General features: G+C 42.4%; 1 protein-coding gene across 2 annotated transcripts in view; it reads left to right on the plus strand.

Moving 5' to 3' along the window:
* Positions 1-19,454, plus strand: part of LOC139566343 (gamma-aminobutyric acid receptor subunit gamma-3-like) — a 42,663-nt gene that overhangs the window by 9,280 nt on the left and 13,929 nt on the right. For both annotated transcript variants that reach the window (XM_071387458.1, XM_071387459.1), the window contains exons 3-5: positions 2,797-2,864; positions 8,141-8,361; positions 10,266-10,348. In XM_071387458.1, the coding sequence (XP_071243559.1) occupies positions 2,797-2,864; positions 8,141-8,361; positions 10,266-10,348 (372 nt within the window). The remainder of the gene's footprint in view (positions 1-2,796; positions 2,865-8,140; positions 8,362-10,265; positions 10,349-19,454) is intronic.

Here is a 19,454-nt window from a genome sequence, read left to right on the forward strand (position 1 = left end):
CAGCCCAAACAGACCAATCAAATCAGCTCTGACAAAGATCTGATGTGATTGGCCAAAAGACCAATTTGTGGGAAAACAACGAGAATTGCCCTGCCTGGGTAAATGCAGCCAGCGTGTTAATTGTGACAAAACCAACACACCACAAATCAGGTCTTAGAGATCCTGTATGGATTCTATATGTATTTCTCAGCAAATTAACACAAAAACTACACCTGTCCTTTCTGTAGTTACATTATGTTTATACCCATAGAATTAATTTTCCACTATGTGTGATTGATTGAATTGGGTCTCATTAACATTTTCAAATGTACTTTTTTAATGGCACAGCAATACTGTCACCAATAAATGCTTTGTAGTTATCAACTACAGCTCTCTCTGGCTTTCGCCCCTAGTCTCTCTTTTGATAAAGACAAGTAGAGAATATTAGTTTCAGGATGCAGCTGAGACCAGGGACACAGGCACTTGAGATGTCTCACTTCCTGTTTTAATGTAGTCTGTCCCCAAACTCCCAGAACACACTAGGTCATGTCTGTCTACCACCTCGCTTTTAATGACCTCTGTCTGTCTGGCAGAGTGAAGTAGAAGACAGAGTGCAGCAAGGCTCGATCTAACCCTCACTGCATCCCATATGGCACCCTGCTCCCTTTGTAGTGCACTACTTTTAACCAGAGCCCTATATGGGGAATAGGGTGCCATTTGGGATGAAGCCACTGTTAACACAACTCCTAAGACAGATGACAGATATCACCCGGCGCCCATTGATCTCATCTGAAGATGTTTGTGTTTGGATTGTTGTTGTGAAAGATGAAATTAGCTTGTCACAATTCTGGCTGACAGGAGATAGAGGGGAAGAAAGCGACTGGAGGCTGACGAGAGTGGCTTTACTGAGGGTATTGTGCTCATTTACTGGGCTAGAGACGCAGACCTTGGACAAGGTATAATGTCTGTCACGTGGATCACCAAGGCTCGAACCCAGGACATCTGCTTTGTTGGCACACGTGACCACCCTCCCGAATTGTCTTACCAAACGGCGCCACCGAACAGTTAATGATTCAGCGGCGCAAGTGGTAACACAGGCTGAGTAGTACGTTTTACACATCCCCATGTGCTACAAAGACACTGGAGAGCCTGTCATATAGCTTATTACCGTCTCAAAATAAGGGTGCTGATCTAGGATCAGGATCCCACTGTCCATGGAATCATATTCAATGTAATCTAACAATCAAACCTGATCCTAAATCAGAACTCCTACCTGAGACACTTGATACATATGACGCCAGCTCAGAAAAGATCAGACCAGACGACAGCAATGCAAAGGCAACAGAAAACATTTTAATACAATGTATGGGGAATTAAACTAGGAGAATTGAGCGGTCATGGTGAATGAGACCTGCGGGGCTGACTAGGGCAAATGTATTTCTCATCACATTGACAGGCTAACTGGGTGTAAAAGCTGCTGCTCCATTAAAACCCTCATGGGGGCATTTTACTCTGCAGATGGGGAGTTGTAATCATGCTTGCTTGATCAGGAAGGGGAGGGAGGGAGCGCCGGCCTTGGCGCGAATAAATCACAGATAACAGTAAGTGGACAAACTCAAGTCAAAGCAGTGTAGATTAAACATATGGGGAAACTCTACAGAGGATTCGTATGGGCGTAAGTGACGTAAGTGACATTCACCTTCCCATATGTCATGATTATATTGAATTTGACAGTAAAAGTACTGTACTACTACTTTGAATAATACTCCAATAGCGCCATTTTACTTCATTTAAAGCAGGGTTTCCCAAACTCAGTCTTGGTGCCCCTCCTGGGTCCATGTTTTGGTTTTTGCCCTAGCACTGCACAATTGATTCAAAGCTTGATGATTAGTTGGTTATTTGAATCAGCTGTGTAGTGCTAGGGCAAAAAAACTAAACGTGCACCCAGGGGTGCCCAGGAAAGGACTTTACCAGTGACTTCAAAAAATTGCTGCCATACACGTACATTGTGTTATTTGATGATAGTGGCTAAAGTGGAACTTAATAATGTCTTGTCAAATCAAATTGTATTCGTCACATGCGCCAAATACAACACAGTGAAATGTTTTTTTTAAGTATTTACTAAATAAACTGAAGTAAACAATAAATACATAAAAAGACAAATTAAAAAAAGACAAGATGTACTCTGCTATTTTCTTGCGTCTGAATTCTGCAAAACTCTCATATCTATTCCTCCATTACACCCTGTCGCAATTAAAATAGGTATTTGTGCGTATCTTTCTGTCATAGTCTGATGTGAGTGTACGGCACCACCTCAACAGTTAATTGCCGAAGTTGCCAAAGCCTATGAAAGAGGCTAATGTGCAATGACAGAGGTGCACTTAGCCACACAAGCGTGAACTGCTCATTACAGCGACGCCTTGTAAGATTAGGTATAGAGAACAGGCTTTAAATTGAATTGTGAAATGTAGGGTTGGAATCGTGTATGGCATGTTATTCAATAGATTTGAGCCGTGCGGAAAACAGTGTCATACGTCTCAAGTGAAAGGTGACTGCCTGGAATGAAACTGGTGAACCGGTGAACCACTTCTCGTATAAGCATCACTTATGATAAGTGATAGTTCACCCCCAAAATCAATATGTGTCTGGTGTTTTCCTCCCTCAGCCATGGTTGAAAGTTGACCAGAGTCAACGACAGATATGTAGGCATGTCCTTTCAAACACTCTCAACATGGCACCCTCGGCTTGGCAGTGCTACTACACTTGGTTGGTGTTAAAATGTGCTTTTACAGTGATTTCTCCTTCTGTCTTTCACAGTTAAACCAACGCTTATCGACGTCGACATATACGTCAATAGCATCGGACCTGTATCATCAATAGACATGGTAAGTGAATATTTCTCTCTCTCTCTCTGTCTCTCCTGCTTATCATGAACATTATTTGATAAAACTTTGTTTTTCTGTGCCGCTTGACAAAAAGGTCAACTGTGGGCCAAGCGAGTTAAGGCAAGATGCACTTTCCATCATCCTTCATATCCCCTGTGAGCTGGGCTGCACAGGAAAGCAGTTGTATCTGGTGGTGAAGTGGGATGTGTGGTTGATGGAATGAGAAATAGAGCCTGTGGTCACAGTGCTCAGACAACTGTTATACCGTAGTAACTGTATCAGTATGCTCTGTATGTAAATGACTCAAATGGCGAATGACTCAAATGTACATGGCTCAAATGCTTCGTAGTGATAGCGCAACGGATATTGAATGCATACTGTATGAGGGTGTAATACAACTCCAGCTCCCGTTGTAGTAAGAACAACCCTTAGTGTGTTATTCATGATATACATCAGGGTGCTTAAGCTTGGTTGCTTATTTACTTAAATCGATCCTATAGGTAATATCCCTATGTTTTGTAATCTTGGGTAGTGTAGTGTGCTGTTATTTTTTATTGTTGTGCAGTTCATTCAGGCCATACAGCCATTTTTGTTTAGAATCAACAGCTACACCTACTAGTGAGTCACCAGACCATCACATAACCGAATGATGTTCACCCCACCTTGCATTTGTACCTGATTATTTCAGATACACAGTGATTGGTGAGTCACACAGATCTCCACCACGATGTGACTTTGGCTAGACTACGATAGCCTATAGGAGCATCCAACACCCTCCCTTAGCCCCGCCCCTGTAACTGTTTGTCCTGGCAACATTACAAAGCCAGGAAGAAAAGAAAAACAACCGTTTTCTTCAGCTCGGCTTAGCTGCAACCCCCGTCACACTTCAGTGCACCCCGAGCGTCACCCTGTGAACTGATCTCCCATGCCTTGAATGTCCATTTAACGCATTTAGATCATCAGAACTCTGTTTCTGGAAGACAAAGCAGTAGGTCAAGTCGATGGGTTGTATGGAACAGGGCGTCCATATTGATCATCTACCCTAATTGTTACATGTTCATATACAGGAGGGTTAGCAGTCAATGGACTCACCCAAGCATGATGTTCTATGGACATAGTATTTGATATAATTTGGAACTGTGTACTACCCATCCATATTGATAATGTACAATAATATATATTGGGTTTATATAGTCAATGAAGGCTACTCACTCAGACATGATGTTCTATGTTCATGGTATGCACTCTACTATAATTGTTTCTGTTTAAGCCATATCTACAGTATAAGCCTAGTATGTAGTCACCCAGACCTGATGTTCCGTCGGCATTGTTAGCGATCCAAAGAGAAGGAGAGTCTTTTTTGCCATCGGGGAATGGTTAGGGTTTATTTACACCGCCGGGACTGAGTCCTCGGATGAGTCAACGTCACTGAAGCAGCTATTAATCTAGGACAGAGTGTGATGGGAGCATGTCTGATTTAAGTACCATTAACTCAGAGCGCAGTGGATATAGTTGCTGGTGCTATTCAGGAAAGATAGCACGTGGAATTAGCCGACCAAAAGAGGACACTATGCCACAGTAAAGATAATGACTCTCTCTCCATGAGATCTCGCAACGCTACAGTGTTTCATGTGGTGCCATTGAAAAATGATGGATCTATGATGTTATTTGGCGCATTTTCGCTGAGTGAAAACAGATTGTGTTAATATGAGGAATCAATATTCTTCTCCAGGGCATGGTTATTTTTATGTTCCACGGGATTAGCGCCAATAAAGACGAAAATAAGTTCTTCAGAACCTGTCTGATTGTTTGCTCTCCTCAGAATGAAAATAGATTGATAAGAGTCTGCCAAAACGTCTCACCTAGATAACAACGGGTTACATAATGTTAACTAGTGAGGAGCCACCCCACAGAGAGGAAGAGAGATGTTTGACGACGCCATGTTTAAAATGGAGTGCATCTAAGATGTGACACCAGGTCTCTGGGGAACAACAGTAGATCAGTGGGTAGTGTTTACTCGACCAACAGAGAACTCATCCTATTAAGCAGTCTGTCTAACCTTCCGTTTCTGATAGATCTCTAAAGGATTGCATCATGACATCTGTCTCAATATCCATACTATACCACTTACATGTACATTTGAGTCATTTAGCAGATGCTCTTATCCAGAGGGATTTACAGTAGCATAAGGGTTAAGTGCCTTGCTCAAGGGCACAGCAACAGATTGTTCACGTAGTCGGCTTCGGGATTCGAACCAGCAACCTTTCCGTTATTGGCCCATTGCTTTTAACAGCTAATATTCATAATTTGGTGTGTATTCTATGCGGTGTGCTAGTATGAACTTTAGACTTTGTCTACCCTCCTCCAGATTCCAATAGATCGCTATAGGATTATATGGGACTATATGAAGGCTACAGGCCCAGATCGTATCTCCCCTTTCTAATAAGTGGTGTCATCATACCTCCGTCATCATAGAGCAATGAGCATAGGAAATACTTTGTGTGTTGGATTACATTAGCTTTGCTATCCAATATCCATACTCATACAGTTTGATAGCTGTCAACTAGGATTTACAGTTACAATTAGTGTTAAAAAGTATATATTTTTGTTGTCCCTTGGACTAATCCAATACCATTACTTTAGTACAGTATATATCAGAAAATAGAAATGTGAGACATTTCAAAATGTTTGTAGATTTCAACCACAATGACCCTCGTTTAATGACACTGGTTGCTTGATGTACTCACTGAATTATTGACACATTTTGTTTGAAGGGACATCTTCACAATTTTCTGCGAAAGGAATTGCTATTTTTAGGCTATATCTGGGAGGCTCACTCTGTGTCCAAGGCAACGGGGCTACCCGTAGCAGAAGCCACAGCCAGCCATACACAACATGCAAAAGTTCAAAGCTCTCTACAAGCAAGCTGCCCATTGTTGGCCAACCTTTTACACAAGTCTGACCTTTTGGTCCCTCACTGTAAGCCTTTCAAAAAAAAAAAAAGAATAATACTAATTTGCAAAAAAAAAAGTTTGGCTTGACAATGGAGTTGGCAAGATCACAAACAGATCTGGGACCAGGCTAAATAAAAAACGTAGAACAGAAATGTGTGTGGAAGAAAGTGTAAGGAATCATACGCACGACTGTGAGTACTTCTAATGGGTTGATATTGTGGATTTCCAGATCGTGTCATTGTCCTCGGAGCATCTTTTTTTCCTCACTCGACCTTTCATAATGTCGCATTTGACGTGCTCATTTTAGTGCCTGCTGTTGGACTCTAAATTCATGAGGGGTGCTTAATGTTTGCCTGGAAGTTGCACTCTGGGAGTAATTCTTAGCCTTGTAACGACCGACAGAGAGGCCGAGGTACATTCATAAGTTACCTCTTTTTTTACACGTTTAATTTGAACTCACGTTCATCGTGGTAAGACTGTTGCTTTGCCCTTTTCTCGTCTTGTAGCATCAGTCATTAAAAGCGTGGGTATGAGCTTTCGTAATGATTTCCATAATCGTTAATGACACAGAACGAGGAAAGAGGATGTGGTTTTTCCATCTCTACATTGATTAGCTGTTTGAGCACAGCGTGTATTTTATAACCAAATATTATCGCCAGAGTGATGATTTTAACAGTAGCAATCATATCCCATTCATATCCCGCTGCTTATGGCCCTCATCTGAGGTAGATAATAAGGCTTTTTCTAAATTCCTTACATTTAGTGTAGAGATGGAATAGACTCCAGGGTAGACTGAATTTGGAAAATGTAGTCCCCTACAGGCGTGTTAAGACCTTAATTAGAGACCTAGGCTACTCATGATGAGTGATGAGTGCACATGCCTGGATTGATTAGCTCTTCCCTAATGTGTGCATTTTGTACTGGGTTCCTTGGGACGTCCAAGGGTTAGGGTAATTGCTAGGGGTTAAAGGTTAGGGTTTAGGGTAGGGACGTGCCAAGGATTCCGGATAGCACTAACCCTTGTAAAAGAGACCTGGATCTCAGTGCGACTTCGCTGTGTACATAAAGGCTAAATAAATAAAACATATAAAAGATACCCTGAATTACTGTCCGATGACATGGTAGTTTACTGTACACACCCTTATGATGTAAGGAAGCCAGGTCTAACAATGGTTTAGGAATCAAGTAATCTTCTTGTTTTAACAATTTTTTCAAGACTGTGAAATGTCATTGCAGTCTTAAGGTTGTAATTAATTTACTGAAGTGAAACTAATTGTGATGCCTCTGAGGAAAATATCTATTCATATTTATACAAACAGTTTATTGACCTTCATCTTACATTTAAAGGGTATTACAGGACTACACAGAATCTGTTAGAGGGGGAGAGAGCGGAATAAATGCATACTTGGTATTTTGGGTTTTTAGATTTCCTTAGCGATTAATCACTGATTTCATATCACATTTATCTTCGTAACTTAGCTAGTGAGAAACTCATGGGTGAAATAACATTGTAAAATGTTAGATCAGCATTATTAATTCAAAATGTAGTCATCAGTAGGTAAATTATGTATCTTATCTGTGATACTAGTTTGTCTGATCAAGCCCATTTCACTTTATTTCTCATACATTAATGTATGCCATTTAGCAGATGCTGTTATCCAAAGCAACTTGCAGTCATGCATGCATACATTTTTCTTAGGGTTGCCCCAGCGGGAATCAAACCCATTAAACCTGTGCTATGCGCTACGCTCTACCAACTGAGCCAAACCAGATCTTATAAATTACAGTGGCTATTGTCTGGGAGGCTTGAGTAATATACTCTTTAGACTGACATATTGTGTGATCGACTGTCCTTTTACTCCTTAAGGTCATGGTAACAGCTACAGTCGTGCTGCACCCATCACACTCTAATTAGTGCTGCATTAAAGTCAGGTCCCATGTGCCTGTAAAAGTTTCCAAAAGGTCACCCGTCAGAATCAAGATGCGGTTTCTGGGGGACGTCAACATAAGGGATTAGGAAAAGAGAAATACTTCTATTTTTTAGCACTTTTAAATGTTAAGGCAATTTAAACTTGTCTTATCATAGAATCATTTATGGTATGTTTTGTCTAAGAGAACAAAAAGGTATTGTCTTGTCCTGCCTCTATGTTCGGGTAGACCATCAACACAGCGATGTGCAGCTTCTCTCAATGAAAAAGAATATGTTGCATGACTGTGGATTGCAAAGAAAATAATTATTCTCCAGAGTTGGGACCAAAATGTATCATAAAATATGTAATAATATATGTAGGTTAAAGGTACATTTTTTCTGTTTTGTTACAGGAATACGAAATTGACATCATTTTTGCACAGACGTGGATCGACAGCCGTCTTCAATACAACAGCACTATGAAGATCCTGACTCTCAACAGCAACATGGTGGGAATGATCTGGGTCCCTGACACCATCTTCAGAAACTCCAAGAACGCAGACTCTCATTGGATTACGATGCCCAATCAGCTTCTGCGTATCTGGAACGATGGGAAGATATTATACACGCTGAGGTAAAATAAATGGCTTTTCTTTATCAGATATCACAGACATTGTTTGTTTTGAGCAGCCACCTATCGTTCCATCTTAGTTCAGAATTTACAGCGTAGCAAACATTGGGTTTTCCCTTGAAAGGAAAGAAAAAGACAATAGAAATTAAAATAGTGGCATTACTACCTGTCTTTGCACTGAAGATCACATCTAGAATATTCTAACTTCCTCAGAACTCAGGTAGAGTTCAACACAGTATAAGAAGGTGGCACAAACACACTGACGTCTGTGCCACATACTGTTGCTACACCAATACACAAAAATAAACATCTGTCTACTCCACGATAAGACAGACATTGTTTAGTCTCTTTCATCATTGCTCCACTATGTGGGTTAGCGTACTTGGTACACTCGCTTTACACACTGAAGTACACTGTCTTAGGGAGGTCACGCTTTTTAGGGCGTAAATGTCATCCTTTCAGTCCTTTTTTTGTAACGTTTTCAACCGTGGACTCACCTCCGCTGAGAAAAGAGAGACATCACCCTGCTGTTTGCGTCACTGACTGAGGTATTCCCTTGGCAACAGGCAAAGCACAGGACAAAGAAAAATAATGTGTGGGCAGGTTAATTATTGTCAGCACTGACCTGGCTGTCTCCACAAGGCGGAATCATACAAGATCTGCCATTATCAGCCATTCTCAGTAAGCTTTATCGGTTAGTGTTATCTTTGAGCGTTATCGTTTAGCATTATACAGTGTGTGAGCATTATCACTGAACATTATTATTGAGCATTATCGCTGAGATTTGGTAGTTAGCATCATATAATGCCCATAATGTCTATACACACCGTCATATAGATAAATATTTATATTCCAGACACTGACATTGCTCGTTATAATATTTCTATATTTCTTAATTCCTTTCTTTCGATTTTTTTGATTTGTGTGTATTGTTAGGTATTACTGCACTGTTGGAGCTAGGAACAAAAGCATTTCGCTACACCCACAACAACATCTGCCAAATATGTGTACGTGACCAATGAAATGTGATTTGATTTACTGGTGATGATTATTGTTGCGCATTATAATTGAGCGTTGTCAGTGAGCAATATCGGTTTGCATTATTAATGAGCATTTTCAGTAAGCATTCAGTTAGCATTATTCATCAGCATTATCATTGAGCAGATCTATAAATCCTCTTGAGTGGCATCCTGGTCTGATTAAAACAATGGAGAGAATCAAGCTCCCATCTAAGCTCCCATTAATTCCTCTTCACTGTGAACTTCAGTCAAGCCAACGTAAACAAGAGTGACATTTTATCAGGGAGACAGAGGAAGAGGAGAAGGAGAGAAAAAAAAAGAGAAGACGAATAGGGTGAAATTCGGTCCGATGACCTACATAACTCCGGGACGAGAGCATTTCTTCATCCATTCATTTTTCTTAACTAGTCTGTCGGAGTTTGTTACTCAAGGAAAATACCAATTTGAAGGGCTCACCACACTTGGAGGCGACCAGCCGGCCGGCCGACGCGCAATCTCCAGCCCCCTGGCACTGGCAGTCATGTCAGGATAATAGGTGGCCCATTAGGTCTCTCACAGGCGTGCAACAAGGTGCCAGTTTGTTATTCCCGCAATCGCTCATTCTTTTCACACTAACAAAAAAAAATGGAAGCGGCGAAATTCAGCATTATGGCGATCTGTCTCTTTCTCAGCATGTGCAGTATGTAAGAACAACATCAAGAGTCAGCCTTCCCTTATTTCACACCCTATGCTGTCTTCATCAATAAATTACACGTTCACATCACCAGTGGTGTATGTGTTTAGCGCAGTGGTGGTTGTTGTAGCACTGGCCTCTCAGAGCAGAGGTGAACTGTATGTGAGAAACGATGGCAATGCTCACTCACGGCCTCTCTGTGACTCGTGCTGTAGGTTGACCATCAATGCAGAGTGCCAGCTGCAGCTCCACAACTTCCCTATGGATGAGCACTCCTGTCCCCTGGTCTTCTCTAGCTGTGAGTATTGTACGGCCAGGCAATAATGTCACCCATTCATGTCATATTTTGTATAAACATAAGAAATATATGGATAAATCATATACATTCATGAACAATATATGGGGGAAAGTAATATATTTAATATATGAACAATACATCAGGAAACATCATATTTCATATAGATATATGAAAAATACATGAGAAGAAGAAATATATTTCATATAGATTGATTAATTGACGCCTCCACATACAATTTAAGAAAATCATCTAGGGTAACACAATAAAGCTTAATCTTAGTTCTATTCAGATCCTTTTGAAGAGGGAAGGGGGGGGGGTGCAAGGTTAGGCAGCAATGGTATTGGCAACAAACAATGACAGACAAAATTGTTGTTTGTTTCATAAATTGAGCAAATTAGTACAGTTCCATTTCCTAATAATCAACTCTGGACATGTGCATCACCCTTGTCACACATACCTCTAATATATACAACAATCAACGTCTTATGTATGCACAAGACAATCACAGTATGATACACAATAGACACCGAAAGCCGGACCATGCTATCCCGGGCATTTTCTATCTCACCCACGTACTGTAGTCTTACAACTCGCTTTTATATAAACGACGGAGGTACCTGCAATGAACGCCGTTGGTCACTACAGGGCCAATGTACTAGATCCAAATGATACCTTTTGTATTGTGTCACAGTATGAGGTCGATGCACATACAACCGTTTTGAGTAGGAGGCTTGTTGGGCAGATTCTCTGAAAGGTATATAGGTTTGTAGCCTGAACGATTGTCTGCAGCTTTTCATGAGAATGTGTGGGTCACCAATGTGAACGCTTGATGCAAAGCTACTGTACCTCTTTTCCATTCTTTAAAGCCACATGGAAAAGGACCAGGCTTTCTGGGCAGTCCATTAACAACACAACAACAGCACGTCACCTGCAATAAAATGGGACAAAATTCAGCTCAGGCAGAATGGGAAGTGAACATAGAGCTTTATTATTAAGTGAAGTAGAACATTGAATTTCTACCCTTATTAAAGGATTGGTGGGAACAGGATGTGAAGGCCATGCACGCTGGAGCTAATGGATTTCCAGCTGTTTCCCAGATAAAGACCTTGATCTTAGTTCTATTCAGTCTACAATAAATCACCCCCCCCCACCAGTGTACGTATGCCTCCTCCATTTCCCCACCCTTCCAATGAACCGCCATTGCTTCACCACCCACAGCCTATGTAATCTATGTACATCCATACAGTAAGTCATCCTCAAAATGTCACCTTCAGAAAATAGTCCTATCATATTATTATGGATTTGAATGTTTTTGTTGCTGTTGTAAGTCAACATCTTGGTCTGATTGCCCAGACACAGATTGAGCGTAGTCCTGGTTTAAAAAGCATGCTCAATAGAGAATAGGCTTAATCTCTGACCTGGAAACAAGGGAAAACGCTATCCATTCCTCCACACCACCCACCCACTGGCGTGGCAGACCCGACAGACACATCCTCGCTGTTTGATATTTTCACTTACCCCAGGGAAAAGAACATTGGACATGTGGCGTGTTGTGCTCCCATGGCGACAATGGCGGCAGGTAGCCTGGCAGTTAGAGCGTTGGGCCAGCAATCGAAAGTGGCTGGTTTGAATACCCGAGCCGACAAAGTGAACGATCTGCTAATGAGCAAGGCACATCATTTGCTCCAAGGGCACCGTACTGCTATGGCTGACCCTGTAAAATAACACATTTAACTCACAGGAGTTTGGTGTCATCTTAATTGGGGAGTACAGGCTCGTGGTAATGGCTGGAGTGGAAAAAATGGAAGGGCATCAAACCCATGGTCTCTACGTGTTTGATGCCATTGCATTCGCTCCGTTCCAGACATTATTATGAGCAGTCCTCCCCTCAGCAGCCTCCACTGATTTCTCTAAAACATTTTATTTTGTTATTAAATCAATGTGGACTTTCTCATCTTTCAGATTTTTAAAGGGATAGTTCACCCAAACTACAAAATTACATATTTGGTTTCCTTACCCTGTAAGCAGCCTAGATATGACAGCAAATCCGTGCTTTGGTTTACCTTTCCTGGCACTGTTTCAAATGCTCATGTTTTAGCATTTCTGTCATGGGACCGATATTACAAATGTTTGCACATCGTCCAAATCATCCCAAAGTATCTCAAATGTGTTGTGAAGCTCAACAAAGTCACTTATTAGCCGAAAAATGCTAACATCGGGCCCACGACTTGAATGGGCTTTGTGCCACAAATGCTAAAACGTTAGCATTTGGAAACAGTGCCAGGGAAACTAAACCAAAGCATGGATTGATGTCATACCTTGTCCATATACTGCTTACAGGGTAAGGAAACCAATGCCATTTTGTAATTTGGGTGAACTATCCCTTTAAGCAGGAAGCGCATCGTGAATCAATCTAATGAGAAAAAGAGAATCCCAGGTAAGAGATTAGTCATTTCTGTCCATTGAAGTGTTTATATACGACCAAACCTAGACCACATTGCATATAGGCTGCTATACAAGGATTAATAGACATCTGTCCCTTATACATTCTCTTTGCTTTGACCCAAGCTATTATCTGTGCAGAGGAGAGAGGAGGTTGGCTGGGCTGTCTACCATGGCTCCTTTCTGTGTAACCTACAGTACAGAGGGGGATATGTCAATAACTGACATTTACCAGTGAAGAGTCAATCCTACAGTGTACTCCTACCATCTTAATGGAGACGGGAGAGTATGTGGTTTCTGTTGTGTATTGGGTAATGTTGTTGTGGGAACGTTAAGGAGCGCGCACAGGCACTCTCTTATATAGCGTGCCCGCCCCATACAGTGGGTGTAAAAGTTCAGTCACCTGCCGACATGGCATTCATGTTTATTGCCCGCACCATGGAGTAAATAGCCTAAACTTGCCTTTCTGCCTCATCGTTATTGGATCGTACTTTCACTATGTCACGGACATAGTACTGAACACGAGGCGGATCTGGACTGGAATGTTTGAAGAGGATTTGTGAGTAAACATAAAATGGGCTCCTGCGTGGCGCAGCGGTCTATGACACTGCATGTCAGTGCTAGAGGCGTCACTACAGACCCTGGTTCGATTCCAGGCTGTATCACAACCGGCCGTGATTGGGAGTCCCACAGGTTGGTGCACAATTGGCCCAGCATCATCTGGGTTAGAGTTTGGCCGAGGTAGGCCGTCATTGTAAATAAGAATTTGTTCTTAACTGACTTGCCTAGTTAAATAAAGGTTCAATAAAATAAAAGTGGATTTTCCTTTTCTGACGTGATCATGGCTTTTTATTGGAAGATTAACGAGTTTGTTGATGAAAAGCATAGGTCTTGGGAGGAGTATGTTGAAAGGCTGGAATGCTTTTTTTGTGGCTAATGACATTGAAAATGACGAAAATAATTGCACTGTGCTGCTCTGTGTGTGCAGGGCTGTGACTTATTCTACACTGAACAAAAATACCTCATACAGTTGAAGTCGGAAGTTTACATACACTTAGGTTGGAGTCATTAAAACTCGTTTTTCAACCACTCCACAAATTTCGAACAAACTATAGTGAACAAACTATAGTTTTGGCAAGTCGGTTAGTACATCTACTTTGTGCACGACACAAGTAATTTTTTCAACAATTGTTTACAGACAGATTATTTCACTTATAATTCACTGTATCACAATTCCAGTGAGTCAGAAGTTTACATACACTAAATTGACTGTGCCTTTAAACAGCTTGGAAAATTCCAGAAAATAATGTCATGGCTTTAGAAGCTTCTGATTGGCTAAGTCAATTGGAGGTGTACCTGTGGATGTATTTGAAGGTCTACCTTCAAACTCAGCGCCTCTCTGCTTGACATCATGGGAAAATCAAAAGAAATCAGCCAAGACCTCAGAAAAATTGTAGACCTCCACAAGTCTGGTTCATCCTTGAGAGCAATTTCCAAACGCCTGAAGATACCACGTTCATCTGTTCAAACAATAGTACGCAAGTATAAACACCATGGGACCACGCAGCCTTCATACCGCTCAGGAAGGAGATGCGTTCTGTCTCCTAGAGATGAATGCACTTTGGTGCGAAAAGTGCAAATCAATCCCAGAACAACAGCAAAGGACCTTGTGAAGATGCTGGAGGAAACAGGTACAAAAGTATCTATATCCACAGTAAAACGAGTCCTATATCGACATAACCTGAAAGGCCTCTCAGCAAGGAAGAAGCCACTGCTCCAAAACCGCCAGCTCTGTCAGGAGGAATGGGCCAAAATGAACCCAATTTATTGTGGGAAACTTGTGGAAACTCCTGAAACGTTTGACCCAAGTTAACAATTTAAAGGCAATGCTACCAAATACTAATTGAGTGTATGTACATTTCTGACCCACTGGGAATGTGATGAAAGAAATAACAGCTGAAATAAAAAATTCTCTCCACTATTATTACTCTCCACTAGACATTTCACACTCTTAAAATAAAGTGGTGATCCTGACTGACCTAAAACAGGGAATTTTTACTGGGATTAAATGTCAGGAATTGTGAAAAACTGAGTTGAATGTATTTGGCTAAGGTGTATGCAAACTTCTGACTTCAACTGTATGTACAAAAGTATATTTTTCAGGCACACCCGTTGCTGACAGGTGTATAAAAGCGAGCTCACAGCCATGCATTCTCCATAGACAAACATTGGCAGTAGAATGGCCAGTACTGAAGAGCTCAGTGACTTTCAACATGGCAACATCATAGGATACCACCTTTCCAACAAGTCATTTCGTCAAATTTCTCCCCTGCTAGAACTGATCCTGTCAACTGTAAGAGCTGTTTTTTTAAATGTCTTTTTTATTTCACCTTTATTTAACCAGGTAGATCAGGTAGGCCAGTTGAGAACAAGTTCTCATTTACAACTGCGACCTGGCCAAGATGAAGCAAATCAGTGCGACACAAACAACAACACAGAGTTATAGGAATAGGAAAATCTATATACAGTGTATGTAAATGTAGTAAGATTAGGGAGGTAAGGCAATAAATAGGCCGTAGTGGCGAAGTAATTACAATTGAGCAATTAAACACTGGAGTGATAGATGTGCAGAAGATGAATGTGGAAGTAGAGATACTGGGGTGCAAAGGAGCAAAAAAAGAAATAACAATATGGGGATGAGGTAGTTGTTTGGGCTAAATTATAGATGGGCTATGTACAGGTGCAGTAATCTGTGAGCTGCTCTGACAGCTGGTGCTTAAAGTTAGTGAGGGAGATATAAGACTCCAGCTTCAGTGATTTTTGCAATTCGTTCCAGTCATTGGCAGCAGAGAACTGGAAGGAAAGGCAGCCAAAGGCTTTGGGGATGACCAGTGAAATATACCTGCTGGAGCACGTGCTATGGGTGGGTGCAGCTATGGTGACCAGTGAGTTGAGATAAGGTGGGGCTTTACCTAGCAAAGACTTATATATGACCTGGAGCCAGTGGGTTTGGCGACAGATATGAAGCGAGGGCCAGCCAACGAGAGCATACAGGTCGCAGTGGTCTGTAGTATATGGGGCTTTGGTGACAAAACGGATGGCACTGTGATAGACTACATACAATTTGCGTAGAGTGTTGTAGAGTGCTGAGTAGAGTATTGTGAAGTGGAAACAACAATGGCTCAGCTGCAAAATAGTAGGCCACACAAGCTCACAGAATGGGACCGGCACGTAAAAATCTTTGGTTGCAACACTCACTACTGAGTTCCAAACTGCCTCTGGAAGCAACGTCAGCACCAGAACTGTTTGTCGGGAGCTTCATGAAATAGGTTTCCATGGCCGAGCAGCCGCACACAAGCCTAAGATCACCATGCGCAATTCCAAGCGTCGGCTGGAGTGGTGTAAAACTCGCCGCCATTGGACTCTGGAGTGATGAATCACGCTTCACCATCTGGCATTCCGACGGAGGAATCTGGGTTCGGTGGATGCCAAGAGAATAGTTTGGGGAAGGCCCTTTCTTGTTTCAGCATGACAATGCCCCCATGCACAAAGTGAGGTCCATGCAGACAGGGTTTGTCGAAATAATTGTGGAAGAACTTGACTGGCCTGCACAGAGCCCTGACCTCAACCCCATCGAACACCTTTGGGACGAATCGCCCAACATTAGTGTTCCACCTCACTAATGCTCTTGTGGCTGATTTGAAGCAAGTCCCCGCAGCAATGTTCCAACATCTAGTGGAAAGCCTTCCCAGAGGAGTGGAGGCTGTTATAGCAGCAAAGGGGGGACCAACTCTATATTAATGCTCAGGATATTGGAATGAGAGGTTTGACGAGCAGGTGTCCACATACTTTTGGTCATGTAATGTATAAACGCAGCGTGTAAAGTGTTGGTTTTATGTTTCATGAGCTGAAATAAAAGATCTCAGAAATGTTCCATATGCACAAAAAACGTATCGTTATATCTCAAAAATAATGTGCACACATTTCTTTATATTTCTGTTAGTGAGCATTTCCCCTTTGCCAAGCTAATCCATTCACTTGACAGGTGTGGCATATCAAGAAGCTGATTAAACAGCATGATCATTACAAAGGTGCACCTTGTACTGTGGACAAAAAAAGGCCACTCTAAAATGTGTAGTTTTGTCACACAACACAATGCCACAGATGTCTCAAGTTTTGAGGGAGTGTGCAATTGGCATGCTGTGACTGCAGGAATGTCCTCCAGGGCTGTTGCCAGATAATTTAATGTTAATTTCTCTACCATAAGCCGCCTCCAACGTCGTTTTGGCAGTACGTCCTACCGGCCTCGCAAATGCAGACCACGTGTAACCATGCCGTCGTGTGGGCGAGCAGTTTGTTGAAGTCAACATTGTGAACAGAGCGCCCCATGGTGGCAGTGGGGTTATAGTATGGGCAGGCATAAGCCAAGGACAACAAACACAATTGTATTTTATTGGTGGCAATTTGAACACACAGAGGTACTGTGATGAGATCCTGAGGCCCATTGTCATGCCATTCATACGCCGCCATCACCTCATGTTTCAAACTTATTTTGAGTTTGTGTTGCAGGATGCAAATTTCTGCTTGATAAAGCTAGCCTTGGCTTTTCTAACTGCCTGTGTATATTGGTTTCTAGCTTCCCTGAAAAGTTGCATATCACGGGGGCTGTTCGATGCTAATGCAGAACGCCATAGGATGTTTTTGTGTTGGTTAAGGGCAGTCAGGCCTGGAGAGAACCAAGGGCTATATCTGTTCCTGGTTCAACATTTCTTGAATAGGGCATGCTTAAGATGGTGAGGAATGCATTTAAAACAAATAACCAGGCATCCTCTACTGACGGGATGAGATCAATATCCTTCCAGGATACCCCGGCCAGGTCGATTAGAAAGGCTAGCTCGCTGAAGTGTTTCAGGGAGCGTTTGACAGTGATGAGTGGAGGTCGTTTGACCGCTGACCCATTACGGATGCAGGCAATGAGGCAGTGATCGCTGAGATCTTGGTTGAAAACAGCAGAGGTGTATTTAGAGGGCAAGTTGGTTAGGATGATATCTATGAGGGTGCCCGTGTTTACGGCTTTGGGGTGGTACCTGGTAGGTTCATTGATAATTTGTGTGAGATTGAGGGAATCAAGCTTAGATTGTAGGATGGCTGGGGTGTTAAGCATGTTCCAGTTTAGGTCGCCTAGCAGCACGAGCTCTGAAGATGGATGGAGGGCAATCAGTTCACATATGGTGTCCAGAGCACAGCTGGGGGCAGAGGGTGGTCTATAGCAGGCAGCAACGGTGAGAGACTTGTTTTTAGAGAGGTGGATTTTTAAAAGTAGAAGTTCAAATTGCTTGGGTACAGACCTGGATAGTAGGACAGAACTCTGCAGGCTATCTTTGCAGTAGATTGCAACACCGCCCCCTTTGGCCATTCTATCTTGTCTGAAAATGTTGTAGTTAGGAATGGATATTTCAGAATTTTTGGTGGTCTTCCTAAGCCAGGATTCAGACACGGCTAGAACATCCGGGTTGGCAGAGTGTGCTAAAGCAGTGAATAAAACAAACTTAGGGAGGAGGCTTCTAATGTTAACATGCATGAAACCAAGGCTATTACGGTTACAGAAGTCATCAAAAGAGAGCGCCTGGGGAATAGGAGTGGAGCTAGGCACTGCAGGGCCTGGATTCACCTCTACATCACCAGAGGAACAGAGGAGGAGTAGGATAAGGGTACGGCTAAAAGCTATGAGAATTGGTCGTCTAGAACGTCCGGAACAGAGAGTAAAAGGAGGTTTCTGGGGGCGATAAAATAGCTTCAAGGTATAATGTACAGACAAAGGTATGGTAGGATGTGAATACAGTAGAGGTAAACCTAGGTATTGAGTGATGATGAGAGAGATATTGTCTCTAGAAACATCATTGAAACCAGGTGATGTCATCGCATGTGTGGGTGGTGGAACTGAAAGGTTGGATAAGGTATAATGAGCAGGGCTAGAGGCTCTACAGTGAAATAAGCTAATAAACACTAACCAGAACAGCAATGGACAAGGCATATTTACATTAAGGACAGGCATGCTTAGTCGAGTGATCATAAGAGTCCAGTGAGTAGTGACGTTGGTTGGGGTAACGGCGATTCAGACAGCTAGCCGGGCCATCGGTAGCAAGCTAGCATAAGATGGAGGTCTGTTTTTAGCCACCTCGTGCGTTTCCGACGGTAGATTAGTGGGGTTCCGTGTGGTAGAGGGGATCAATCCAGTTGGCAAAAAATATATAGTTATAGTGACCCAAGAAAAATTGTCCGATAGACCTATTCAGATAGCAGCCGATAAGACAGCTTACAATTAGCGGGCCGCAGATGGGCGTTCAGGTAACGTCGCAATGGAGGGGCCAGTTGGATAACTCCCTCGGGCAGATAATGTCGGTAGTCCAGTCGTGAAGGTCCGGTGGGGCTCCGCATCGGGAGAAAAATGGGTCCGGATAGGTGATTGTAGCCCAGGAGTGGCTGATGGAACTCTTCAGCTGGCTAGCTCCGGAATAATTGATGTTTGCTCCGGGATCGACGTAAGCCAATAATCACACGGATAGCAGCTAGCTGCGAGATCCAGGTATAAATGTCCACAGCTTGCGGTTGAAATCCGGGGATATGGAGAGAAAAATAGGTCCGGTATGTTCTGGTCTGAGTC

This window comes from Salvelinus alpinus, chromosome 38 (assembly GCF_045679555.1).
Source record: "Salvelinus alpinus chromosome 38, SLU_Salpinus.1, whole genome shotgun sequence".
In the NCBI taxonomy this organism is placed as follows: domain Eukaryota; kingdom Metazoa; phylum Chordata; class Actinopteri; order Salmoniformes; family Salmonidae; genus Salvelinus; species Salvelinus alpinus.